We start from the raw sequence: 21,450 nt of genomic DNA, 5'->3' as shown, positions 1-21,450 counted from the left end.
CATCTACAAGAAATGTAAGGATAAAAGTGGAGCAGAGATTGAGGTAATAGCAAAGCAATGACTAGCCCAACCTGAGAACCACTATAAGGGAGAGAGCCCCTATCACTAATAATGATACTTTGCTATGCCTGCAGATGTGGGGTTCAGAGTGGAAGCCTAGAAAACTCAGTTCATACACAGAAGCTTAAAATAAAAGTTTTATTTCCTGAGCTCAGTGGTGCAGCCAGTTGGAGATCTGACCTGCATCCCTGAGCGGAGGTTGTATTGCATATTTAATGTTAGGTTGCTGGGGAGGAGAGGTCTCCTTGTCAGGGGTCTAGGGTAGGGGAATAGGGAAGAAGAGGGAGGGAGGATGAGAATAGGAAGAAACAAGCAATGGGATAACAATTGGGATGTAATGGGAATAAATTATAATAGATAGAAAAAGAAAAAGAAAGAAAAATAATTCTATTGTTTACCATTTAGTTCAAAAAATTTACAGTTATTTGTACACATAAGAAAAATAATAAAGGGTGAAAACAGCAATTAGCTCATACAGGGGGGTAGATGTTGGAACAGGGTGGTCATCTCTGACTCCAGTTATTATGCTAACAAGAAGTTCTAGCTAACCTTGAAAGTGTGCCTAGCAGTTGGGGGAAGATGGGCTTATGGCTGGGGAATTTTTCTGATTAATAAGGCATCGTTTATGTTCAACCTGACCTTGTATAGATATTCTTTTATGTCAGCAATGAGCTGTAGATGATGGGGCTTCTGGGTCTGAAATAAAAATATTTATAGTTATGCTGCCCAAAAGGAGCAGGCCTCCACAGCAGACAAGAGCCCAGCATAATTGTCTTCTGAGAGGCTTTATACAGCAGCTGATGGAAACAAATTCAGAATCCTACAGCCAAACAGTAGGCCAAGTTCAGGGAGTTTTGTGGAAGAGTAGGAGGAAGGATTGAGGGAGTCAGAACAATAAAGGACACCACAAGAAAACCAACACAGTAAACAAACTATGGCCCATGGTGCCTCACAGAGATTAGACCATCAAGTAAAGAGCTTCCATGGGCTGGACCTAGAATCCCTATACAAATGTAATGGATGTGCAGCTTGGTCATGATGTGAGTTCCCTAAAAATGGGAATAGGGGCTGTCTCTAACTCTGATGCCTGCCTTTGGATCCCTTTCCCCAAGCTGAGCATCCTTGTCTGGCCTGTAGGAAAGTATGTTCTTAGTCCTGCTCTTACTTGAGGTGCCAGGATCATTTGGTACCCCTTAGCTCCCTGCCTCTTCTCTGAGATAATGAGATGGTACAGTGGGAGAATGGGCATTGGAGGGCAGGAGTATGTAGAGAGGGGGAAGGGTGCTAGTGTCATCCTATAAAGTGATGAAATAAAAAACGAGAAAAGAAAAATGACAACAAAAAGCACAAACAAAAAGAACCCGAAGAGCTAGACTCATCATGGACTCTATTTGCATTTATTCTAGGTCACTCTACCTAGTTTAATCCATCTACCCAGAAGGGAGCCTCAAACCCCTCAGAAACCTCATAAGGCAGCTTTGGATTCCATGAGACTTGGACCTTGCAGCTGAGGGAAGAGCTCCACAATCTTTTTCCTATCACACTAATTATTGAAAAGTCACTAAAACGACTGAAACTTAAAGTAACACAGGCCAACTCTATTTCTCTCTAGAAGAGATAGCAAAGAATGTTCCGTCAATCCCAAAAGTGTTCACATGTGATAAAAGGGACAAAATTAACCTTTAAGCCCCAATTGCCCAGGACAGATAAGTGAGTAATGGTGGAAGCTATTGTTTATGGGAATAACAAACTACATGCTCTTAAAATATTTTACATATGCATTTACATTATTACATACATATAAAATAAACTACATACAACAAGAAGAATCACGTTACAATCAGGAAGTATATCAATGTCATAATCATAGCGGTTTGGCTATTTGTATTTGGCAAGCTTGAAGAAAACATCTTTCCCATCTTGGTGAGTCTAAAATTCTGAATGTAAATCAATATTATATCTCATCTTATCACCTTAAAACATCTATATAGACCTAAAAACATGTTAAACCCTAAGTAACTAAGCTCAATTGTAAAACTATACTATCTTCAGCTCCACCAGAGACTTGAGAAGGAATAAAATTAATTACCTGACTATACAGGGAGTGCAGCTTAGCAGCTTAAAAAAAAAAAAAAAAAAAAAAGACAGAGACAGTTTGTTGCCTGAACCTTTGACCAAAACTCTCCATAACATTGGAGCACCATCTTCAGCCTTCTGGCTCAGTATATCTGATAGATATATTTGTGAGCCAGGAACTATTGAGGACTTATTTTTCCGGTCTTGGCAGGTTGGCTGCCAAGCATCCAAGTTTGCCCATTTTTAGGCAGACTTCTGTCTGTAGCCTAAATAAGGGCATTTTTCCAGTGGCTTGTTTGCCACATTTGAAGCCATTTCCATAAGAGAGTTTTTTGATGCTCATCATCTTCTTGAGGTAGCCCGAGTGCTGTCAAGAGTTAAACTACATTATTGTCAACGAATCTTTAATATAATAAAAACATCTTTAAATGCCATATTCTGTAGTTGTTGTTGAAGACCTTTTCAAATTATTTTACTTTATCTATCTAGAAAATCATATCTATCTGTTACACCTAGGTGTATATTCTTGTTCTATTTACGCCCCTACAAAGGTACTATTTGTCCCAAATCAACAAGAAGAGACCTTAAGAGTATGATGCCCCATTTCCCTTAAGGGGGATTGGGTAGGTTTTTGGTTGTTTTGTTGGGCTATAGAGTTATATTTATTTTTTTCTTTTTCTAAAAGATTTATTTATTTATTTATTTATTTATTTATTTATTTATTTATTTATTATACAATGCTCTACCTGCCCATACATCCGCAGGCCAGAAGAGAGCATCAGATCACATTATAGATGGTTGTGAGCCACCATGTGGTTGCTGAGAATTGAACTCAGGACCTCTGGACGAGCAGCTAGTGCTCTTAACCTCTGAGCCATCTCTCCAGGCCCTAGATGTTTACTTTCATTGGGAGTTGGTTATAAGTTACTATTGGTCATAGTCAGAGAGAAAAGGAGATTGAACTCAGGGATATCTCTCTTTTCCTTTAATCTTGTTTTCTTAGATTTGGAGATGGGGTTTGAAAAGAAAGAAAGGGAATATAGAAATATATAGGGATGATAGGACAAAAAGTATATTATTGAATCTACTCCTCAATTTAAGGCCTTAACTGTTATTCACAGGTTGTTTTTAGTTCATGGGTATGGAATTTCGTACATTGATGCAAAATAAGTTTAATTTTGATAATTTGTGTAGAACTCAAATTTAAGATAATTCTTCACACACATCACATATATTTCTACTCTGATATGTGGTATTGTACCCAGACAACTCAGGTAGAATACAAGGTTTGAATACAAGCTCTTTGAAAGTGCTATTGCAGGCTATTTATGATAAATAAGTTATACAAGTTAACTGTCAGTTGATCAAATCATGCTCATGTCAAACTACATATTTTGACTCTTCAAAACAAATTTGTTTGACTCAACAGTACCAGATGTGCTTGGTCACATGTAGGCAGGAGGTACATGCATCAGGATGTACGCTTGCCCTGGTTGCATGTAGGCGGGAGTACACAGGCAGAAAGCATCTCAGGATGTATGCTTGCCCCTGATTGGACCTGCAGGGTATTATGGTGGCCTTACGAGTTTGTCTTTTTAGCCTCTGAAAAATGTGACTCATTGCCATTTCCTGGGACCCCAGAATGGTCCTGGCTAGAATCCATTATCGTAGCCAGTATTTAATAAAGCTTGTTTCAAATAGGCTGAAATACTGTGGAACTGGTCTTTCTTTTGTGATTCTCAGGTTTAACAGTGAATTTCAAGTTGTTCCAGGGCACACTTGGTCCTATTGTAGGCTGTTTTTCTTTTCGTTTTGTTTTGCTTTGGTTATACTACTTTGAGACAGGAAACAAAGTACATGATTAAAAGAAAAAAAGCTTTCATCAGTGGTATAAAGAACTATACTATTATTTTTCTGCTTTATAAAATGTTAAAATTATCTTTTTATGGTTATATTTCTAGATAGTTTTGCAAATAAAAACGTACTGCAGTAAGATGAAACAGGCTTTTGATTCTGCAATTCTCACACTTCACTCTGACTGAGACATAAGGGTCAAGTGCAAATAATGAATGACAAGTGGTTTTCTGATACACCTTAAATCCCAACAAGTGTTCTAAAAGGTCTTTGCTGTGCAGTGATATTCTCCAAACAGAAATGTTCCTCCTCGGAGTGAAGGGTATTATGATCACAACAATCAGGAAACAAACAAACTTTCTAAGACTCAGAAAAGCAAAATTCTCACAAAGGCCTCAGACGTTCCTCCCTGGAGTTGTACCAGCACTAAATAATTGCTGGAGGACAGAGACTCTGAGTGGCCATGGTCACCTGGGGGTCAGGCAGGCAGCTCCCCCTCTGCTGCTGTGGAGGTTCACATCCCATGTTGGAGTGAGCTTTTTAAGTTAGCTGTCCATGACTCTGAAATGCACCCTGGTTCACTATGTCAGACTTGTGGGGGATGCTTTCCTGGTTTTATCTTGTGTACCATGTCTCAGGTGAGTGGACATTGGCTTATATTGTCCCAGAAAAATTAAACAATACAGTCATGGTTATAATGATTGCACAAAATTGTTCCAGCTATTAATAAAATCAGAGTAGAAGAACTTAGTAATTTAAGATACTACATATAAAAAAAATGTGCTAACTCATATTCTGTCATTGAAGCATATGTGAAAAAAAAACTAAGCCTGGATAGATTTATGTTTCTTTCCTTTTACATTTTAAGGTCATGGTACTCTACAGTGAATGACAAATTGCTCATACATAAAAAGAAGAGACACTAATATGAAAATCATATTTCTCAAATATGATGATATATTTTAGCTTCAACTAAAACCTAATCCCTATAATTACTTGATCACTAGAGTCTAAATATATCATATTTTGAAGTAATATATTGGTTCAACATTGAAAAATGTATTTCATTTTGTCCTCATAAAATATGTGTTCATAATTCAGTGCCTTGTACTCTTATGTACTACTGCTCAGCTGAGACAGGACAGGTTGTCATTTTAAGTTGAGATAAAAGAGGCAGAAGACTACTGTGACAAAAATGAAAACACAAATTGACGCCTTTCATGAACCCAGGCGATATGTAATCCAATTAAGATGCATAATCCACATCTCTTCTCCAAGTCATGATGAACAAGAAATGTTCTCTATAGAAGGAACATTAAGAAAGAACTATTGTGGATATCCTGCCCACTGTATCTGGTCATGACTAAGATGGCATCTGGGATGTCCGAGCAGCTTGTCTGTAGGGTTACAAATTGTTACACATATTCAAGGACTCAAGTAAATGTCTATGTCACCAATCACAGGATAATTGACAATCAACAAGTATAGCTTTGCTCCTTCAGGATCTGAGAAACTATGAGCCCCTTTGATGTGGAGCAGAGCCCAGGATGCTGGGGGCTTGCCCAAGCAATGCCCACCACGCAACTACTTCTCTTTGAAGGATTTTAGTTGATTTTATTGTTGATGAAAAATCAATCCTGCCACAAAATCTGAAAAAAAATTACTAAATCAGCCATCACCAACTACAGAAGATATATTATGGAACAGAAAACAGTCACGTTATTAGCACTTCAAAGAATTAAAGTTTGCCTCGTGAATTATTATATTTTCATATAAAACTCATACCAAATCGTTTTTCTTTCAACATATAATACAGCAGGTTGTAAGATTGTATTTCAATGTGTCTATCAGCCTTCTTATTAGATATGCCAAAATGACTTTCACTACAAAGTCATTTATTTGCAATGACTATTTGTAATTTCCAATTAAGAACAGTCGATCCTTAATACAAGAAACAGAAGCTTTGGTGGGCTCTTGTTTCTGCAGTCTTCCCTTGGTGTGTGTGGCCATGGTGGATTTCTCTAACCTCTCTGATGATGTTTCACAGGGATAATACACTTGTTACTCACCCTGTCTGAAGGTGAGCTTGTGTAACTGCTGCTCTTGTTCCCCTTCACTGATCTCACTATCCGATGCACTAAAAATAGCAGCCTTCTGTCTAGAGTTGCAGTAAGTTACCCCAAAGACTGTGTGCAAGCAACTGCCAGTTAAACCCGCAGCTCTGTGGCTGCCCAAGAATGCCCAGCCATATGGCCTATGAAGGAATTTGACTTTCAAGAAATTTCTAAACTGTCAGCTAATTTTCTTGAACTGGTTTGATACAAAGCTAACATGCTGTTTACCCTTTTTTTTTCCCTTAGATTTCTCCAAGAATAGAGTTATCCAAGCAATTTATAATGTGTTGTTTGTTGAACCATGGCCAAAGAAATGACCCACAGTGAGCAATATCTTGGGGAACTATAAGAGAGACTCCAGGTCAGAGGGCCACTAGCTGTTCTGAAAAGCCATATTTGCATTGTTCCTGGGGCCCTAGCTGCATTGAACCACCAGCCTACCCTACCATGTCATATGCAGCAGAGGACACCAGCTCTGATATCAACACCAAGGACTTGAAAGAGAAGAAGGAAGTTGTGGAGGACGCAGAAAATGAAAGAGACACATCTGCCAAAAGGAATGTTAATGGGGAAAATGGGGAGCAGGAGGCTGACAATGATGTAGATGAAGAAGAGAAACAAGGAGGGGAGTAAGAGGAGGAAGGTGATGATGAGGAAGAAGATGGAGATGAAGAGGAAACAGGCTCCTACGGGCAAGCAGTTAGTTGCTGCTGCTGCTGCTGCTGCTGATGGTGATGATGATGATGATGATGACGACGTTGACACCGAGTAGCAGAAGACTGATGAGGATGACTAGACAGCCAAAATGGAAAGTTAAACTTAAGGACATCATGACTTCTTCACCCTCCACTTCCTGTCTCAGAATTTCAACGTGGTCATGGAGGGCAGTGCCACCACAAAGGTCATGTGCTATCCCCTACCAGACCAAAACCACAGCATGAATTTGCAACAGCGCAGGAAAAAAGAAACAGAACTTCCCAGGCTCTGTTTTGGTTTTCTCTTAAGAATACTTTAAAAGGAAATTTTATTTTTATTTTTATTTATATTTTATATATTTGTATCTATTGATAGTCAACCATATTTAATGCTAATGGGTGGCTAAACCAGCCTTCAGAGCATTCTCTGTTCAACTTCTGACTTTATTTGTGGAGTGACCATGTTAATTATAACCTCAAAGGAGGAAAAAAACTTGTTAAAATGCAACAACAATGAAAAACAATTTTATTCTGAGCATTCCAGTAAGTATTTGACTATGTACTTAGCTGTACTATAAGTTGTTGGTTTGTAGGCCAAAGGTAAAAGATTCCTCACCCTTTTTGTCTATGAAGTTGCTGTTTTTTATTATTATTATTATTTTGGCCTGTTTGATGAATAAACTGGAATTAAAAAAAGAAACAGACATAATTATTTATAACTGGTAAAAAATAAATCTGTGGGTAGGAGCAGAATATACTTTATATAGGTAATAGTTTACTTTAAATTATTTTTTAATCTTGACTTTTAATGGCTTGTGCCTCAGTGTATGATGGCTGGGTAGGAGAGTCCTCTCTTGTTTCCTATGTAATTCTTGTATCTATTGTTCAACTTTAATCCACCTTTGTGCTGTGTTTTGTAATGCTTCAGTATTCTGAACCTCTAATGATAAAGATGATTTCTCATTTCTTGTTGTTATGTTGGTATTCCATTCTTTTCTTCTCAGAATGGCACCCATGAGAGGCTATAAAACAAATGTATGAATCACATGGATTTAGAGGACCTTTTACCTCAGGCGTATTTTGTTCCTTGGATTGTTTTCATGTGATTTCATGCCTCCTGTAACAAACATTTACATTTAACTTATAACACATGTTTATTCTTGTTGAGTGTCAGAATACAGCTATAGAATCTGATTTGATCAGGGTACCCTGAACCCTGTGCCTTGCTTGCTTGTTTTCCTAGATAGACTCTATAGTACAGGCCAAGCAACTGTGAGTAAACTGGTCTGTCCTAAGAAAGTTCTAGGAAAGGGCTGCTCTGTTAATATTTATTATTTGTTAACTGGTGGTTATTTACATGTTTTTCTGAACTGAAGCAATCTTTCTTGGATCACTGCTTTCTTTGTTATATTCGTGTATAAAAGTACACTGAAACTGGGCTAACATAGTGGGCAGCATCACACTGTAGTCCATTCTGTTCTTTCATGTCCTCAGACCCCAAGCCCTGCAGACAAGATCAGCACAGGTGGGATGACGTCAACAACTGTTTGTTCTAGTATGTCTCCTGGGAATTGTTTTACATACACTACACTTCAGATATTCTGGGATATGACAACTGTGGGAAAAAGACTAGACAGTGGGTACATACAATTGTTATTTGCCTGGAGCTTCAATTTCTTTTTATTCTTTTATTTTGTTGTTGTTTGTTTTCTTTCTTTGCTTAAAGGATATTAGCTAAATTTAACTAACTAAAAAGTAGCATTTCCACCATTACCACTAACCATGAAATTATTCAACTTGTAGGACCTTCTGACATACCTCTAGAACTGTTTGCTATATTGCACAATTTTTGATTCTGGAATAAATCTTAAAACCTAATGTTTTAACCAAAGCTACAGGTCCTGCACAATTTCTGAGAATAAATCTAAGCAAATCTGTCATTCTACCTCTCTGCCATGCAAACAACCAATCCTTTTTTAATTGTTTTGAAGGAAAATATTAAACAGGTCAGGCTGTATAATTCAATTACAGGCTTTGTAAAAGCTGTAATGTGGTTAATATTTTATGAAGCACATATTGAATTTACCTTTGAGAACATAGTTGGGATAGAATAAATATTTGTGACTTAGTCACTTCTTTCTTGATTTAGATAATTAATCAAATATGTCATTTTACCATGAGATAACATTCACATTTAAGATATACATTGTGCATTCTATCAAGAGCATATCCAATGAAGAAATGCAGTCTGCATTATAATCTATGTGTAAAGGTAAAGTAGGTGACCTATGTAATATGTAAATAATATTCTGTAGAATTACCAAATGGGGCACACATGGGAGGGAGATTGAACAAAAAGCTCTAGCTTTAAGTACACAAGGATGCATAGTATACTTCAGTTATTCTTTAAATTAAAAAAAAAAAAAAAAAAGACAACAAGTGTGTGCTGGTGAGGTTTTGTCAACCTGACCTAACCTAAAGTCATGTAGGAAGAGGGAACTACAGTGAAAAAAATGTCTCCACTGGACTGGCTAATGGGAAAGTATTTTCTTGATTAGTGATTGATGTGAATTAGGAGGGCCCAGATCACTATGGGCGGTACCGCTCCTGGTCAGGGGTCATAGTTCAAATAAGAAAGGAAGCTGAGCAAGCCTTGGACAACAAGCCAATGAATGGCATTCCTTCCTGCCTTCTACTTCAGCCCCTGCCACCAGGTTCCTGTCCTGAGTTCTATAAGAAAGCAGGATGAACAAGCCAGAAGGAACAAGCTGGAAAGCAGCACTGCACAACCTCTGCACCAGTTCCTGCCTCCAGCCAGGTTCCTGCGCCATTTGAGTTCCTGCCCAGACTTCCCTCAATGATGAACAGTGCTTTGAAAGCAAACTAAGCCCTTTACTCCTCCACGTCGTTTTTGGTCATGTCCTTTATGACCAAATATGACATGTTATCACAGCGATGGCAAGCACTCTTTAACAATGGGAAAAACCAGTTTGTAACAAAATGTTGTTCTCCTTAATTACTCCTGCATCAAAGTAACACCGATTACATACATAAGAATGACAAGCTGATCAAAGAGTCAAAAGCAAGTTGATGAAAGTTTGGTTAATCACTGTTTATCTGTACACACACACACACACACACACACACACACACACACACACACACACACACACACACACACACACCTCAGTTGCTACTAGAACTCTAACATAACATCAGCATTTTAGATAGGTAGATAATGAATATCTAAGCTCAACAATAAAGCTTAGGTTCAGGAGCAGGTAGATAACATCGTATGTGAAAGAGAAAGGGGAATCTGGAAACAAAAACAAAGTACAAGCCTTGGAAGTCATCTAAGGAGGAGGAGGAGCCACAGCCACAGGGACTGAGGAATGAAGCTGAGCGGAATACAGGAGAACTACTAACAGCCTTATTTTCCCCAATGGAAGATATTCATCAAATTGTGATGCTCATGGCTATGCATATTAGAAGGTTAAAGATGAAGATGCACATTCTCCCTAAAACCACTATGCTCCACTAGCTGTCTCTCAGGTCTGTGTGTCTCATGGTTCTCTGTTACCTAGCAATCATCTTGACCTCTATGTCAATATGTTGCTCCCACTCTTCTCTTTTCCTGTTTTATCTTAACTCTAAAGCTATGAAATAATTAGTTATAAATGCATTCACAGACACAGACACAGACACAGAATTTTAAATAATAAGGGACTTTTGTAAGTTAACCTGGTAGAAATTTAGTGGAAGTAAATATATTTCTTATTAGATTTACCCAGAATTTTGTTGGTACCTAACACGTTTACAGGAAAAGGGCACCCAATTTAGTATTTTATGATCAGAAAAATGTCCAACATATACACAGTTGAAAATAGACACTTATTTTAAAAGTCAGGAGGAGAGGGCACTGATAATTCTAATGTACAATTCTAATTAGGCCATTTGCATCCTGAGAGTTAAGACTTGAATGAACTATGCAGATAAATCAGTCAGCTCTGCTGTAACTATAAGAGAGATGTGAGGATACTGCAGATCAGAAAACATCCAAGGATGTGACCACTAACCTAATTCTGAATTTTGTAAAATTACCCAGTTTATATTATAAGATTTTGACACAATTGGAGAAAATAGCAAATTCACATGTATTCTGTATTGAATAATTAAACATTCAATATAAAAGAATGTTTGAAAATATAAATTAAATGTATAAAATTTATCTTGTTTATGAAGAAAATGTTAATTGGATTGCGTGGGACAAATGGCAAGGAATTATTTTATAGCTACAAGCTTTTAAATGTTTACACTGTTTCTTCTAAATTTGGCCCCAATAATTAGACTGGGAGGGCCTGGCAACAATTTTTTCATTTCTGAGACTTTACACAAACACAAGTATTCCGTAAAATCACTACTCTTGACTATTTATGCACCATTGTAAAAAGTGCCTGTTGAAGTGTCTTACTCGATATTTAAGAAATAGTCAATATCTAGAAATATACCAGAAAAATATAAAATAATTTCTGAGTGATAAATTATTGACCAGTTTAGTGAAATTTCTCTTCATTTTAAATTCATTCATTTAAGATCTCTCCTTAATAGTTTAAAAATAAATCTCATACATGATTTTCTAAGCATTCTTGTAGTCAAAGTCAGACACCGGAACTCTTCATTTCCCATAATAATGTAATATATGAAATAATTGAAAAACTATAGTTTGGTCAAATGCTGCAACTGTACACATTCCACTACCTACCAAAAAATTCTCAGAATTCCTTATGAATATGTCTCTGCCAACACTGAATTCTGACATTGACAAATTGTTATCACTTTATAAAATGGACAGCTAAGTAGCTCAGATGTGAAATAAATTATTACAAAGATCAAACTTAATGTTCCTTAGCTTATTGTTGCCTTCGGGTCAGGGGAGTTGTGTTACAATACCACTGGAACCTTCAAGGCACAAGCAGGATTTTCTTATATTTTCAGATAAATATATGGAGTAATCTCACTTAAGTGAATCAGAGCAAAATAGAGGAGAGAATACAGTGAGAGAATGGATGTGACTGTGTGACTGAAGAAGGAAAAGTGTGCAACTAGGGAATTAAAAAAATATGATCACCAATATAGAGAAACATATAGAGGATTTTAAAAAAAGTGCAGCAATATGACAGCAACCTACAATGAGAATTACAAAAGGCAACATAGCAAGTATGTCCAAAGGAGCGGCAGGGGCAATGGCTGATGGAGAGAGACAGCAGGATGGGCTGCCGTGTGGTTTTAAAAAAGAAATGTCAAGGGAAACAGGAAAAGCTATCCTTGTGTCCTGTACACATGGCTCCCAGGTATTGCTGGAGCTTCTGTAATGTGCTGAGAAGCAACCTTAAAGCTCAGTACCTTTGCTTTATCTCGCATCGATCCTTTTCCCAGGATAGACATTTTAGCGCCCGTTTCTTCCTGTAGCCTCTTCAGGGAGTTTCCTCTTGGTCCAAGCAATTTCCCCACAAAATTGAACTAGAAAGCAAAATCAACAGAATGTCTAAATTATGAGAGAGAAAAAGCATACTTTATATTAAGTAGAACTAATGATTATGTGATTTTAAACTTTAACATTAAGAACAAATTACAAGATGTACACCCACATATGTGTACACAAAAATACTGTAAACTACTTCAGACTTCCAATCTGAATGGCCTTAAAGGAATACTACTTCCTAAAAGAGAGCCAAGATCAATAGTACATTAAAATATTATTTCCTCAAATAATCAATTAAAACACATATCATCTAGGAAAAATAAAGTTTCTCCAGTAGTATGGAAGTTTCTTCAAACCAATAAACATATTAGAAGCTAGAAGCTAGATTAACATTGAAACAATTTTAAAAGGAGTATAAAATGTATATAATTTAAAAATTGCTGTGTGTGTGTGTGTGTGTGTGTGTGTGTGTGTGTGTGTGTGTGTGTCTCATATGTGCTCAGGTACCCATAGAAGCCGTAACAGGGCACCAGTTGCTGGAGCTGGGGTTAAAGGTCCTTAGGTGCCACCAGAAACTGGTGCTGAGAACCAAACTTGAATCTTCTCAAAAAGCAAGCAAGATCACACTGGGATATCTCCTCAGTTCTGAAATGTATGCTTTTTATTTCATTTAATGTCAAAGATATAGGTTGCAGAATAATACAAAGGTAGAAACACAGGAAAGAAAAATCCTTTATGTATTTTATATATAAAAACAGCCAATGGTGTTACTAATAAAACTAAGCAAAATTTTCATACAACAATATAAAAATCAACCTGTTTTTGCATATCACCAATGCATAATTTGAAAATATATATTTTGAAGGAAAGAATATTTATAATGGACTAAAAAACCAGATATTTTAGGAATAAATATAGCTATATAAGTTCAAAAATCTTTGGAGAAAACATAAATACTAGAGATAGTAATTAGTATGCATTAAATAAATTGAAATATAATCCAAAATAATAAATAGGAAATCATATATACATATATATGTACATATTTACAACAAGGATTTCAGTTAATTTACAAACTAAGTCTAATATTCTTTGAAAAAGTGGAAATTCATAGCAGCCAAACACCAGAAGCAAAATAGTTAGTACACATCCATTCTTATGACATTGATCTAGCTAGTTCCACTGGGGCTCACACTTAAGTTTAACACCCTATTCTCTCTCTGAGCACGGGAATCTACCTCCTTTCCCTCCACACTCAGTTCTCTCAGAGAACCTGAGAAGCCCTGGATCAGGTCTGGCAGAATGAATGAGAACAGTCCTTTGGTGATGTTAAGTCTGACTGCCTTAGAGGATGCCACCAGCAGCTGCTCTTCTAAAGGGGTAAAAGTGCCACACAAAGAAACAAAGGTTTTAAATCAGGATGAACTATTTTACAAGTTGTTTCCCAGAGCTTGTAAATCCCAGACACCTTGGAGACTCAGATCTGTTTGCTCTCATACCATGCCATGTGTCAGTGGAATAAAATGGCACCAAGCACAATCATGTGCCTTGGAGCTGAGGGAAGGGTAAATCATTTAAATAGTGGATTCAACTACACATTTAAAGTGTGATAGGTGTGGATTTTACCTGGTCCCTGATGGAGCACTGGCTCACTGTACCAGGCACAAAAGCTCATAAAAAGAAACCAACCATGTTTTCACCATCTTGGAGAATGACATCAAATATATGGGGCATGTCCTGTGACTTCGCCACCATGAATTTCTCAACAGCCCCTGAGCCCATAGGAAATTACCCCTTTTATATCATACTGAGGAGGTAACTCCAAGCCTCTAAGATGTTTGTTTTGATTTGGTTTGATTTTTGACACATTGCTTCACATAACATATTAACTGGTTTCTGACAGACACTTAAGAATTTTCTCAGCTATATGCTTCCAAAAAGAGCCAGCTGTTGAAGGTTGAGGTCACTTAGAAATCCATAGCCTTGGGAGCTCACATCAGGCCACAGCCAGGTGCTAGACACCCTGATGCCAGTGGGCTGACGTGGCAGCTGGAGGCAAGGAAAGATCAGTCTGCTTAGATGGGGGTCTGGAGATGATGGCTGTTCTGAGACCAATGCCTGCTTTTTCTGCTTGGAATCTCCAAGCCTGACTTTCTCTAGGATACTGAAGTCTCATTTGCTCCATACTTGCTGGACACTCATTTCTGTCCCATCATGCCCAGGGAAGCCTTCTTTTATTTTCACTTTCTACCTGAGGGAAAAGAACATTCTGATTATCTCTTTCAGAGTTCATTTTGCTTAGATGGGTTCTGTTTTCTGTGTCCTCTACGCTCTAAATGATTGGTCGTTAGTATAAGAACGCAAACAATACTGCCCTTTCTAATAAAGATGGCTATCCTTAAAAGGGAAAAGACACCATGAGGATCAGTGTGCTTGCCTCTATCTAGATTGAAAAACATAGGAGGGATACACATATTGAAGAAAAGAGTCAAAGAAAATATTTTAAAAGTGTTGGAAGTTTAACCAACCAGGGAGCCAAAACCTTCCCAATTTATGCAATCATTAATAATCGACTGATTTACTTGTCAGTAAAGATGCTGAACTAATTCATGTCTCCTTTTCTCATAGTCGCTCATGAAAAAAAGAAAGAAAGAAAGAAGGAAAGAAAGAAGAGGTAGGAAATCTCCAGAGGATCTTTTGGAGAGGAGGAGAAAGAATTTCAAACATGCTTTCTTTTGTCTCAAGGGTGGGTAGTTGTCAGTGAAGATTCTCTTCATTGTTTCAGTACCCCGAGGGATCTCTTCCATTCAAGGGGCTTAAGAAAGAAATGTCTGGTATTTTTCTGTAAACAAGCTTGACATGAATATAAACTAGAGGATAGAAGGTAGCTTACAAAGAAAAATAACAGAATATATTGTCCTATAAATTGATCTCAGTATAGGAGGGGAGTTACTCAGACAGACTGTTCCATCTGCAGATGCAGAGAAAGTGGTGGTGGATACTGGCCACCTCACATTTAGCCAGAGAAGATTCCGGTCTGGGCATCTGCAAATACAAATGATTCTGCTGGCTTGATCCTCCTGATTATGGGTGTTGACTTACACCCACCCATGATAAAATATTAGAAGTGACACTTCCAATTTAAGTGTTCTATATGGTATAGTACTCTAACACACACACACACACACACACACACACACACACACACACACAAACACACGGACCCACACAAGCAGTGTTTTGTTGATCCTTGTTACAAATGTACAAATGTACAAATGAACAGGTAAGAGTAGCTGCACAGATCCATACAGTTTATAAAGTCATAAAGAAGACAAGTGCTTTGGTTTTTTTATTAATTTAATCAGATTTCATCTCAATTGTTATCCCCTTGCTTGTCTCTCTCATTCCTCCTTTTTCCCTCTTTCACCATACTCCCCTCCCCTAGGTCTGTGAACATAAGGGGACCTCCTCTCCCACCATAGGGTCACAGCCTATCAAGTCTTATCTTGGTAGCCTGCTTCTCCTTTCTCTGAGTGCCTCCCCACTAAGGGGAAGTGGTCAAATATGGAGCACCAAATTCATGTCAGAGTCCCCACTCTCTACACAACTGTGGAGAATGTCTTGTCCATTGACTAGATCTGAGTAATGGTTCTGGGTTTACTGCATGTATTGTCATTGGTTGGTGCAGTAGTTTGAGCAGACCCCCTGGGTCCAGATCTGCCAGTCATGATGTTCTTATTGTAGGTTTCCATGACCCTCTGGATGCTTCTATTTCCACATTCTCCTGTACTTCACTCATCTAGATTCCCAATAGGAGGTCCCTGCATCTATCCCAATCTCCTGGTAAGTGAAAACTTTCATGGGACACCCATTTTAGACTAGTGTTCAATTATAAGTGAGTATATACCATGTGAGTCTTTCTGAGTCTGGGTTAACTGATTCAGTATGATCATTTCTAGTTCCATCCATTTGCCCTCAAATTTCAGGAATTCCTTGTTTTTAATAGCTGAATAGTATTCCATAGTGTAAATGAACCACAGTTTCTTAACGGAAAAGTGCGTTTGATATGGTCACTTTTCACTGGACTCAAACAAGTCTCTTATACAGTGTAAACCAATGGGGCTCAGTTCTACAAAGATACAATACTTTTGTGTATACTATTATTGACCTTTCAATAACAGTGTATACCCTTATTGTATGCCATTATGTTGATTTTAATACAAAAACTATGGTAGAAACAGCTAATGAGAGGCTCATCTATGGAAACAGTAGTGATGGTCTTCTGCTTAACCACCTCTCAATTGTAACTCCTGCATCATACTGTCAACAGGCATTCCTTCGCTGAGCCTTGATGGATGCTGTGACCATCAGTTTAATATTTGCTACATCTTAGTATCATCTACCACTTACGGTTCTCACAACATCCTTCAGTACAGTTTTCTTTTATTGAGGAAGTGTAGCACAACACTATCTTCAGCCAAACAACTGCCATCTTCATAAGGTCAGCTCTTCCTATTTACAGTATACGGTAGCTTGCTAACTGTCAACGTTAACTGTTAATGTTTCCTTCAGAAAAGGAGTAAGGAGTGTCACTGGACCATCCTGAGTATCCAGTATTTCTCCCAAGTCGTATGTTAGTCTGCCCTAATCACATGAGGTCTTCTGGTCTTGTGGTGAAGCTAAAGTACACAGAATGGGGAAGACTAGAGTGGGGAGGGGGTCCACTTAGAGAGCTATGAGGAAGCCATTATACAGGATAAAGGATAAAGACTTTTTAGTGTGGTTGCTTTAGGGGAAAAAAACTCCTCTGAGTATCTACTTACCATGTCTGCAATGTAAGTCCAATAAACTCATTGGTTTACTAGGAAAAACTAAGGTTAAAAGGCAACTCTTACAGTGTTTTTTAAAATTAATACGTGTACAGTATAAATTCCCCTTATTATTAGCTGGAGCATTTGGAACCAGCACTAAGGAATGGTTCCAAGCACTTTCATTTAAAATGAAGGGCTGTTTGAAATGTTAAATTATCAGAAATAATTATGTAATTAGCTACATAGTTTTGATGTATTTAATTTTTGGAAATTTATTTTAATATATACACTGAATATAGTCAACACAATAATGGTTCCAATAAGATTATTTCTCTCTGCTTCCTTATTTTATTCAGTTCTCCAAATCAGCAACTGACCTTATCTGATCATGGAAAGCAAATGATTTTACTGGCAGCTTTACTCACACCTTTTCTTTAAGGACATCATTTACACATAAAAATTAAATCCATCTAACACGGCAGTGTCTTTCATATCTAGCCCTCATGTAAAAGATGTGGTATACTGAATATGGCTCTGCTTTCAACATAATCATATCTTCAAACTATTTGAAGATATTTTACTCACGTTTCAAGACAGCTAAATGTCTATGTCAACTATTTTGAAGTCCTCGAATAACTTTTGGAACAATTTCTTTATCCCAAAGTCTTGTGACCAATATTATAGAAAGTATTTAAGTTATTATATGGAAAACAGCCCCCAACTCCCACATCGTTATTGATTTCAAAATCAATGAAACATAAATTAATGACAAACATAACTGCTTATCATGAATACAGGGCCACATTCAGAGAAAACATTCTAGAGACTTCTATACAAATTCACCAAATCACAGTTAACCGTAAGTAATGTTTCACAAATACATTTTTAAATTAGCCAGTTAATCCTCTGAGCATATAGTACCCAAGAAATTCCTATTTGAGAATTCTAATTTGCATGCTTTTCTGATGGTTAAATAGGAAATATGAGCTGTTCACCAATATTTTTGTGAAATAGGCCATTTCCAAATGGATCCCACTAGTGCTCTACCCATTCTCAGCAACCATTCCTTCCTCTGTTCACTGGGGGCACAGGGTCTGCTTCAGCCTGCCTGTGAGAGCAGTGCTCTTCAGTGTGGGAAGCATACCTGGACTGCAGTCTGTACTGGGCTTTGACCATTCTCCTGGCCCTTTCAAGTGAGACTCTGGTCCTCACACTTGGCAAAGTTCGCACTCCCTTTATGCTTAGCTGAGTTCTAGTTTGAAGACAGATCACTTACTAGTGAGTAGGAATTCAGAGGCCTAGTCTTGTATGCTTTGGGAACATAGCACTAAGACAATCTTTAGCACTCTAACTTTTGTGCAATAGTATTGAAACAAAGCAGAAGAGGGGCCTGGAGAGATGGCTCAGTGGTTAAGAGCATGGACTGTTCTTTCAGAGGACCCAGGTTCAATTCCCAGCATCCACACGGCAGTTCACAACTGTCTCTCTATCTCCAAGATCTGACACCTTCATACAGACATATATTCAGGTGAATCATCAATGCACATAAAACAAAAATAAATAAATTACAAAAATGCAGAAAAAATAGAGGCAAGCGCACAAAGGTAAAAAACAGTATTAGTCTGTATCATTAGAGCTGAATGACAATAGTCAAGTATTCACCTCATCATCATCAAGGAATACTGACAAAGAAAGGAAGAAATTAATATGAATAGAGCATAACAGTTTAGTTTCATAGCAAAAATATCAATTTACACATAGAAGAAATACCCATTTGAAATTTATAAAACCGTTGCCAAAAAGAACTATTTCTAACCCAGCAAAACAGACAATGATGAATAACGGAGAAGATGGGGAATGATCAGCCACTACAGTGCACAATACTACCCTGCTGTAAACGACATTTTACTCAGTAAATCTATTTCCATAAAATCAAAGGTGGAACATGAAACAATTATTTATCATTCTCAACTTAGATAATGTAGAATAAAAAATGGAGATTTCATTTAAAATTTTTTCTAGAAACTTACACCTTCACTGAGCAGAAAGGGGTCTTAAATTTAAAGTGCTATATAATTACATAAACTGTGATAAAAGCTGAGAAAGAAGTAAAGATTAAGCCAGAAAGGATCCAGGGAAATAACCGTTTTGACTAGAGGGAAGTTATGAGCCCATCCTGCCTTCCTCCTTTTCACTTTCTCAGTGAGCATGGAAAGGGGAGGGATAAAAACAAGCTCAAAGTGGGAAAAATTTGGATGGTACACTGTAGAGTTTGAAGGCCTAAAAATGCTAGCACCCATACAAAGTCTTTAGTATGAGTTGATAAGCAATAAAGAAGTTTGCAAACAAAAGTGTGGCCAATGCAGGAAGAGGGCACAAGAAGAGAGATGGAAAAAAAAAGAAACAATAAAAGAGATGCAAATGTCTTGCCAATATGGCACAATCAGCTGAAGGCTTGGAGTGACCTGGTAACTTATAGGCTTTACCATATTATATTTCCTTGTTAAACAATATCAAACACAATAAAACACATTCACATCAGACACGAAAAGATAATTTACTATTAGCAAAATAATAGGATATGGAACCAAGCAGTTGCAGACATTTTAAAATATTTTCAAAGTTGGTTGCACTGCAAACAGAGAAATCTAGGACGCCTAGTAGTAGCCTTGCCTGGGAGAGAGCTCAGAGGAGCATTAATATTTAGGAAAGAAAATAGGAAGGGAAGGCAAGAGATTTTCTTTGTTTATTTCCTGGAGGGATAACAGAACCAGGAAGACGAAAGGAAGCATCTTTGATACATTGATTAATTTACAACTATTGATCAGGTGCTGCACTTGAAGGCTGTGTGCTGCCAAGATGTGTGACAGGGACCACCTGGAGACCTGGGAGCCAGAAGATTTAAGCTGAGGCATAACTACTTCAAAGTCACACCACAGGTGGGAAAGGAAGGTATCAGATGTTTCTGCTGCTAAGTGTTGTTCCAGGAGCACCTCTGTGTTGTTTCTCCTGGTGATGCAACACCAGCACACCAAAGGTTTCTCCTGGGTGGTCTTTGCTTACATATTTCCAGTGGTGTATATCCAGTTCATATGACAAAGACAGAAGCATCAGAGTACAGAGGTTGTTATAAAAAAAAAAAAAGGAGAGCAGGATGAGCCATGGTGGGGGTTGGTTGGGTGACTGCAGGTGGCTCTGCTAGCTTAACAACTGAAGACATGTGACCACTGTCACTGGGCACCCAAGCAGTCCTGCTTTGCACTCGATGCTTGGTTTATTCTCTGGACCTGTTCTCTAAGAGCAGTGATAACAGCTACTGCCTGTTAAATGCCCTATGGTAGATGGCCTACATGCTGCTGATCTTGTTTGCCTGCTGGGATCTGTCTGCAGCAAAGGACTGAGCTCCAGTGACTCTGGCCACTCCTTGAAATGGCCAGTCCAACAGGTGCCAGAGCTGATGTCCTGACTACCCATCACAGTTCCAACAGAGGCAGCTATCATGAGTCATCTCGCCAGCGTTTGGTGATGTGTGTGAGGGGTCAGCCACCAGACGACAGAACACACAGCTGCATAGTTTCATGGCTCCCGGGTAGAAGGAGGCAGAAGCAGACAATGAGAGGGCATGACTTAATAAAATATATTTAAAAATAAATAAATAAATACATAAATAAATAAATAAATGGCTGAAATAAGACATCAGGAGAACCTGTAGCCTGGTCACCAGAATTCCAGTGTTTCCTTCAGCACCAAGGCTCTCCGGACACAGGCTGACAGCAGAGCTTCGCATGGGTTTAGCTACTGGCTACTGTTGAATGGTCAGGGAAAGATGAGTTCTTGAGACCAGCATTTGGAGACATTCTCATCGTCTATCCTTCAGACAATATGTTCTGTTTGAATAAAAAATTGCTTAAAGTTTATTGATAAATTTATAGTGACCTGGAGGAGAATGTAAAGGAGTGCTGTGAAACACTAGCCTCTAAACATGGCACTGGTATGGCACCCATGGACTCAGGGTGGGTGGTTACCTGCTTAAGTCATAAGCAAGATTAGACCATCCCTATGTGTATGCAAGAACAAGCACAGATATGGAGGCCAGAGGTTGGTCTCAGATATCTTCTTCAGTGACTCCTTACTATTTGTTTGAGACGGGGTCCCTCACTGAGTCTGGAGTTAACAGAATTGGTTAAGTTGACTATCCAGCAAACTCCATGATTCTTCCTGTTGGCCACCAAGCACTAGGATTATAGAAGCGCATGCCTGGTGTGGACAGTCTGTTGGCAATCAACTCAGATTCTCATGGTCACACTGCAAACCATGTACTGAGTGGGTCATTTCACGATGCTAGAGAGTCGCTTCTA

At 38.1% G+C, this 21,450-nt stretch overlaps 1 protein-coding gene and 1 pseudogene across 1 annotated transcript in view; one reads left to right on the top strand and one right to left on the bottom strand.

Moving 5' to 3' along the window:
- Positions 1-21,450, bottom strand: part of Khdrbs2 (KH RNA binding domain containing, signal transduction associated 2) — a 461,510-nt gene that overhangs the window by 295,221 nt on the left and 144,839 nt on the right. The window contains exon 3 of the mRNA XM_051153015.1: positions 12,203-12,319. Within this exon, the coding sequence (XP_051008972.1) occupies positions 12,203-12,319 (117 nt within the window). The remainder of the gene's footprint in view (positions 1-12,202; positions 12,320-21,450) is intronic.
- LOC127195550 (prothymosin alpha-like) lies at positions 6,552-6,900 on the top strand (annotated as a pseudogene).

This window comes from Acomys russatus, chromosome 11, assembly GCF_903995435.1.
Source record: "Acomys russatus chromosome 11, mAcoRus1.1, whole genome shotgun sequence".
NCBI classification, from domain to species: Eukaryota; Metazoa; Chordata; class Mammalia; order Rodentia; family Muridae; genus Acomys; species Acomys russatus.
Note: the sequence above shows the minus strand (reverse complement) of the source record. Positions and strands in the feature narration are given on the sequence as shown.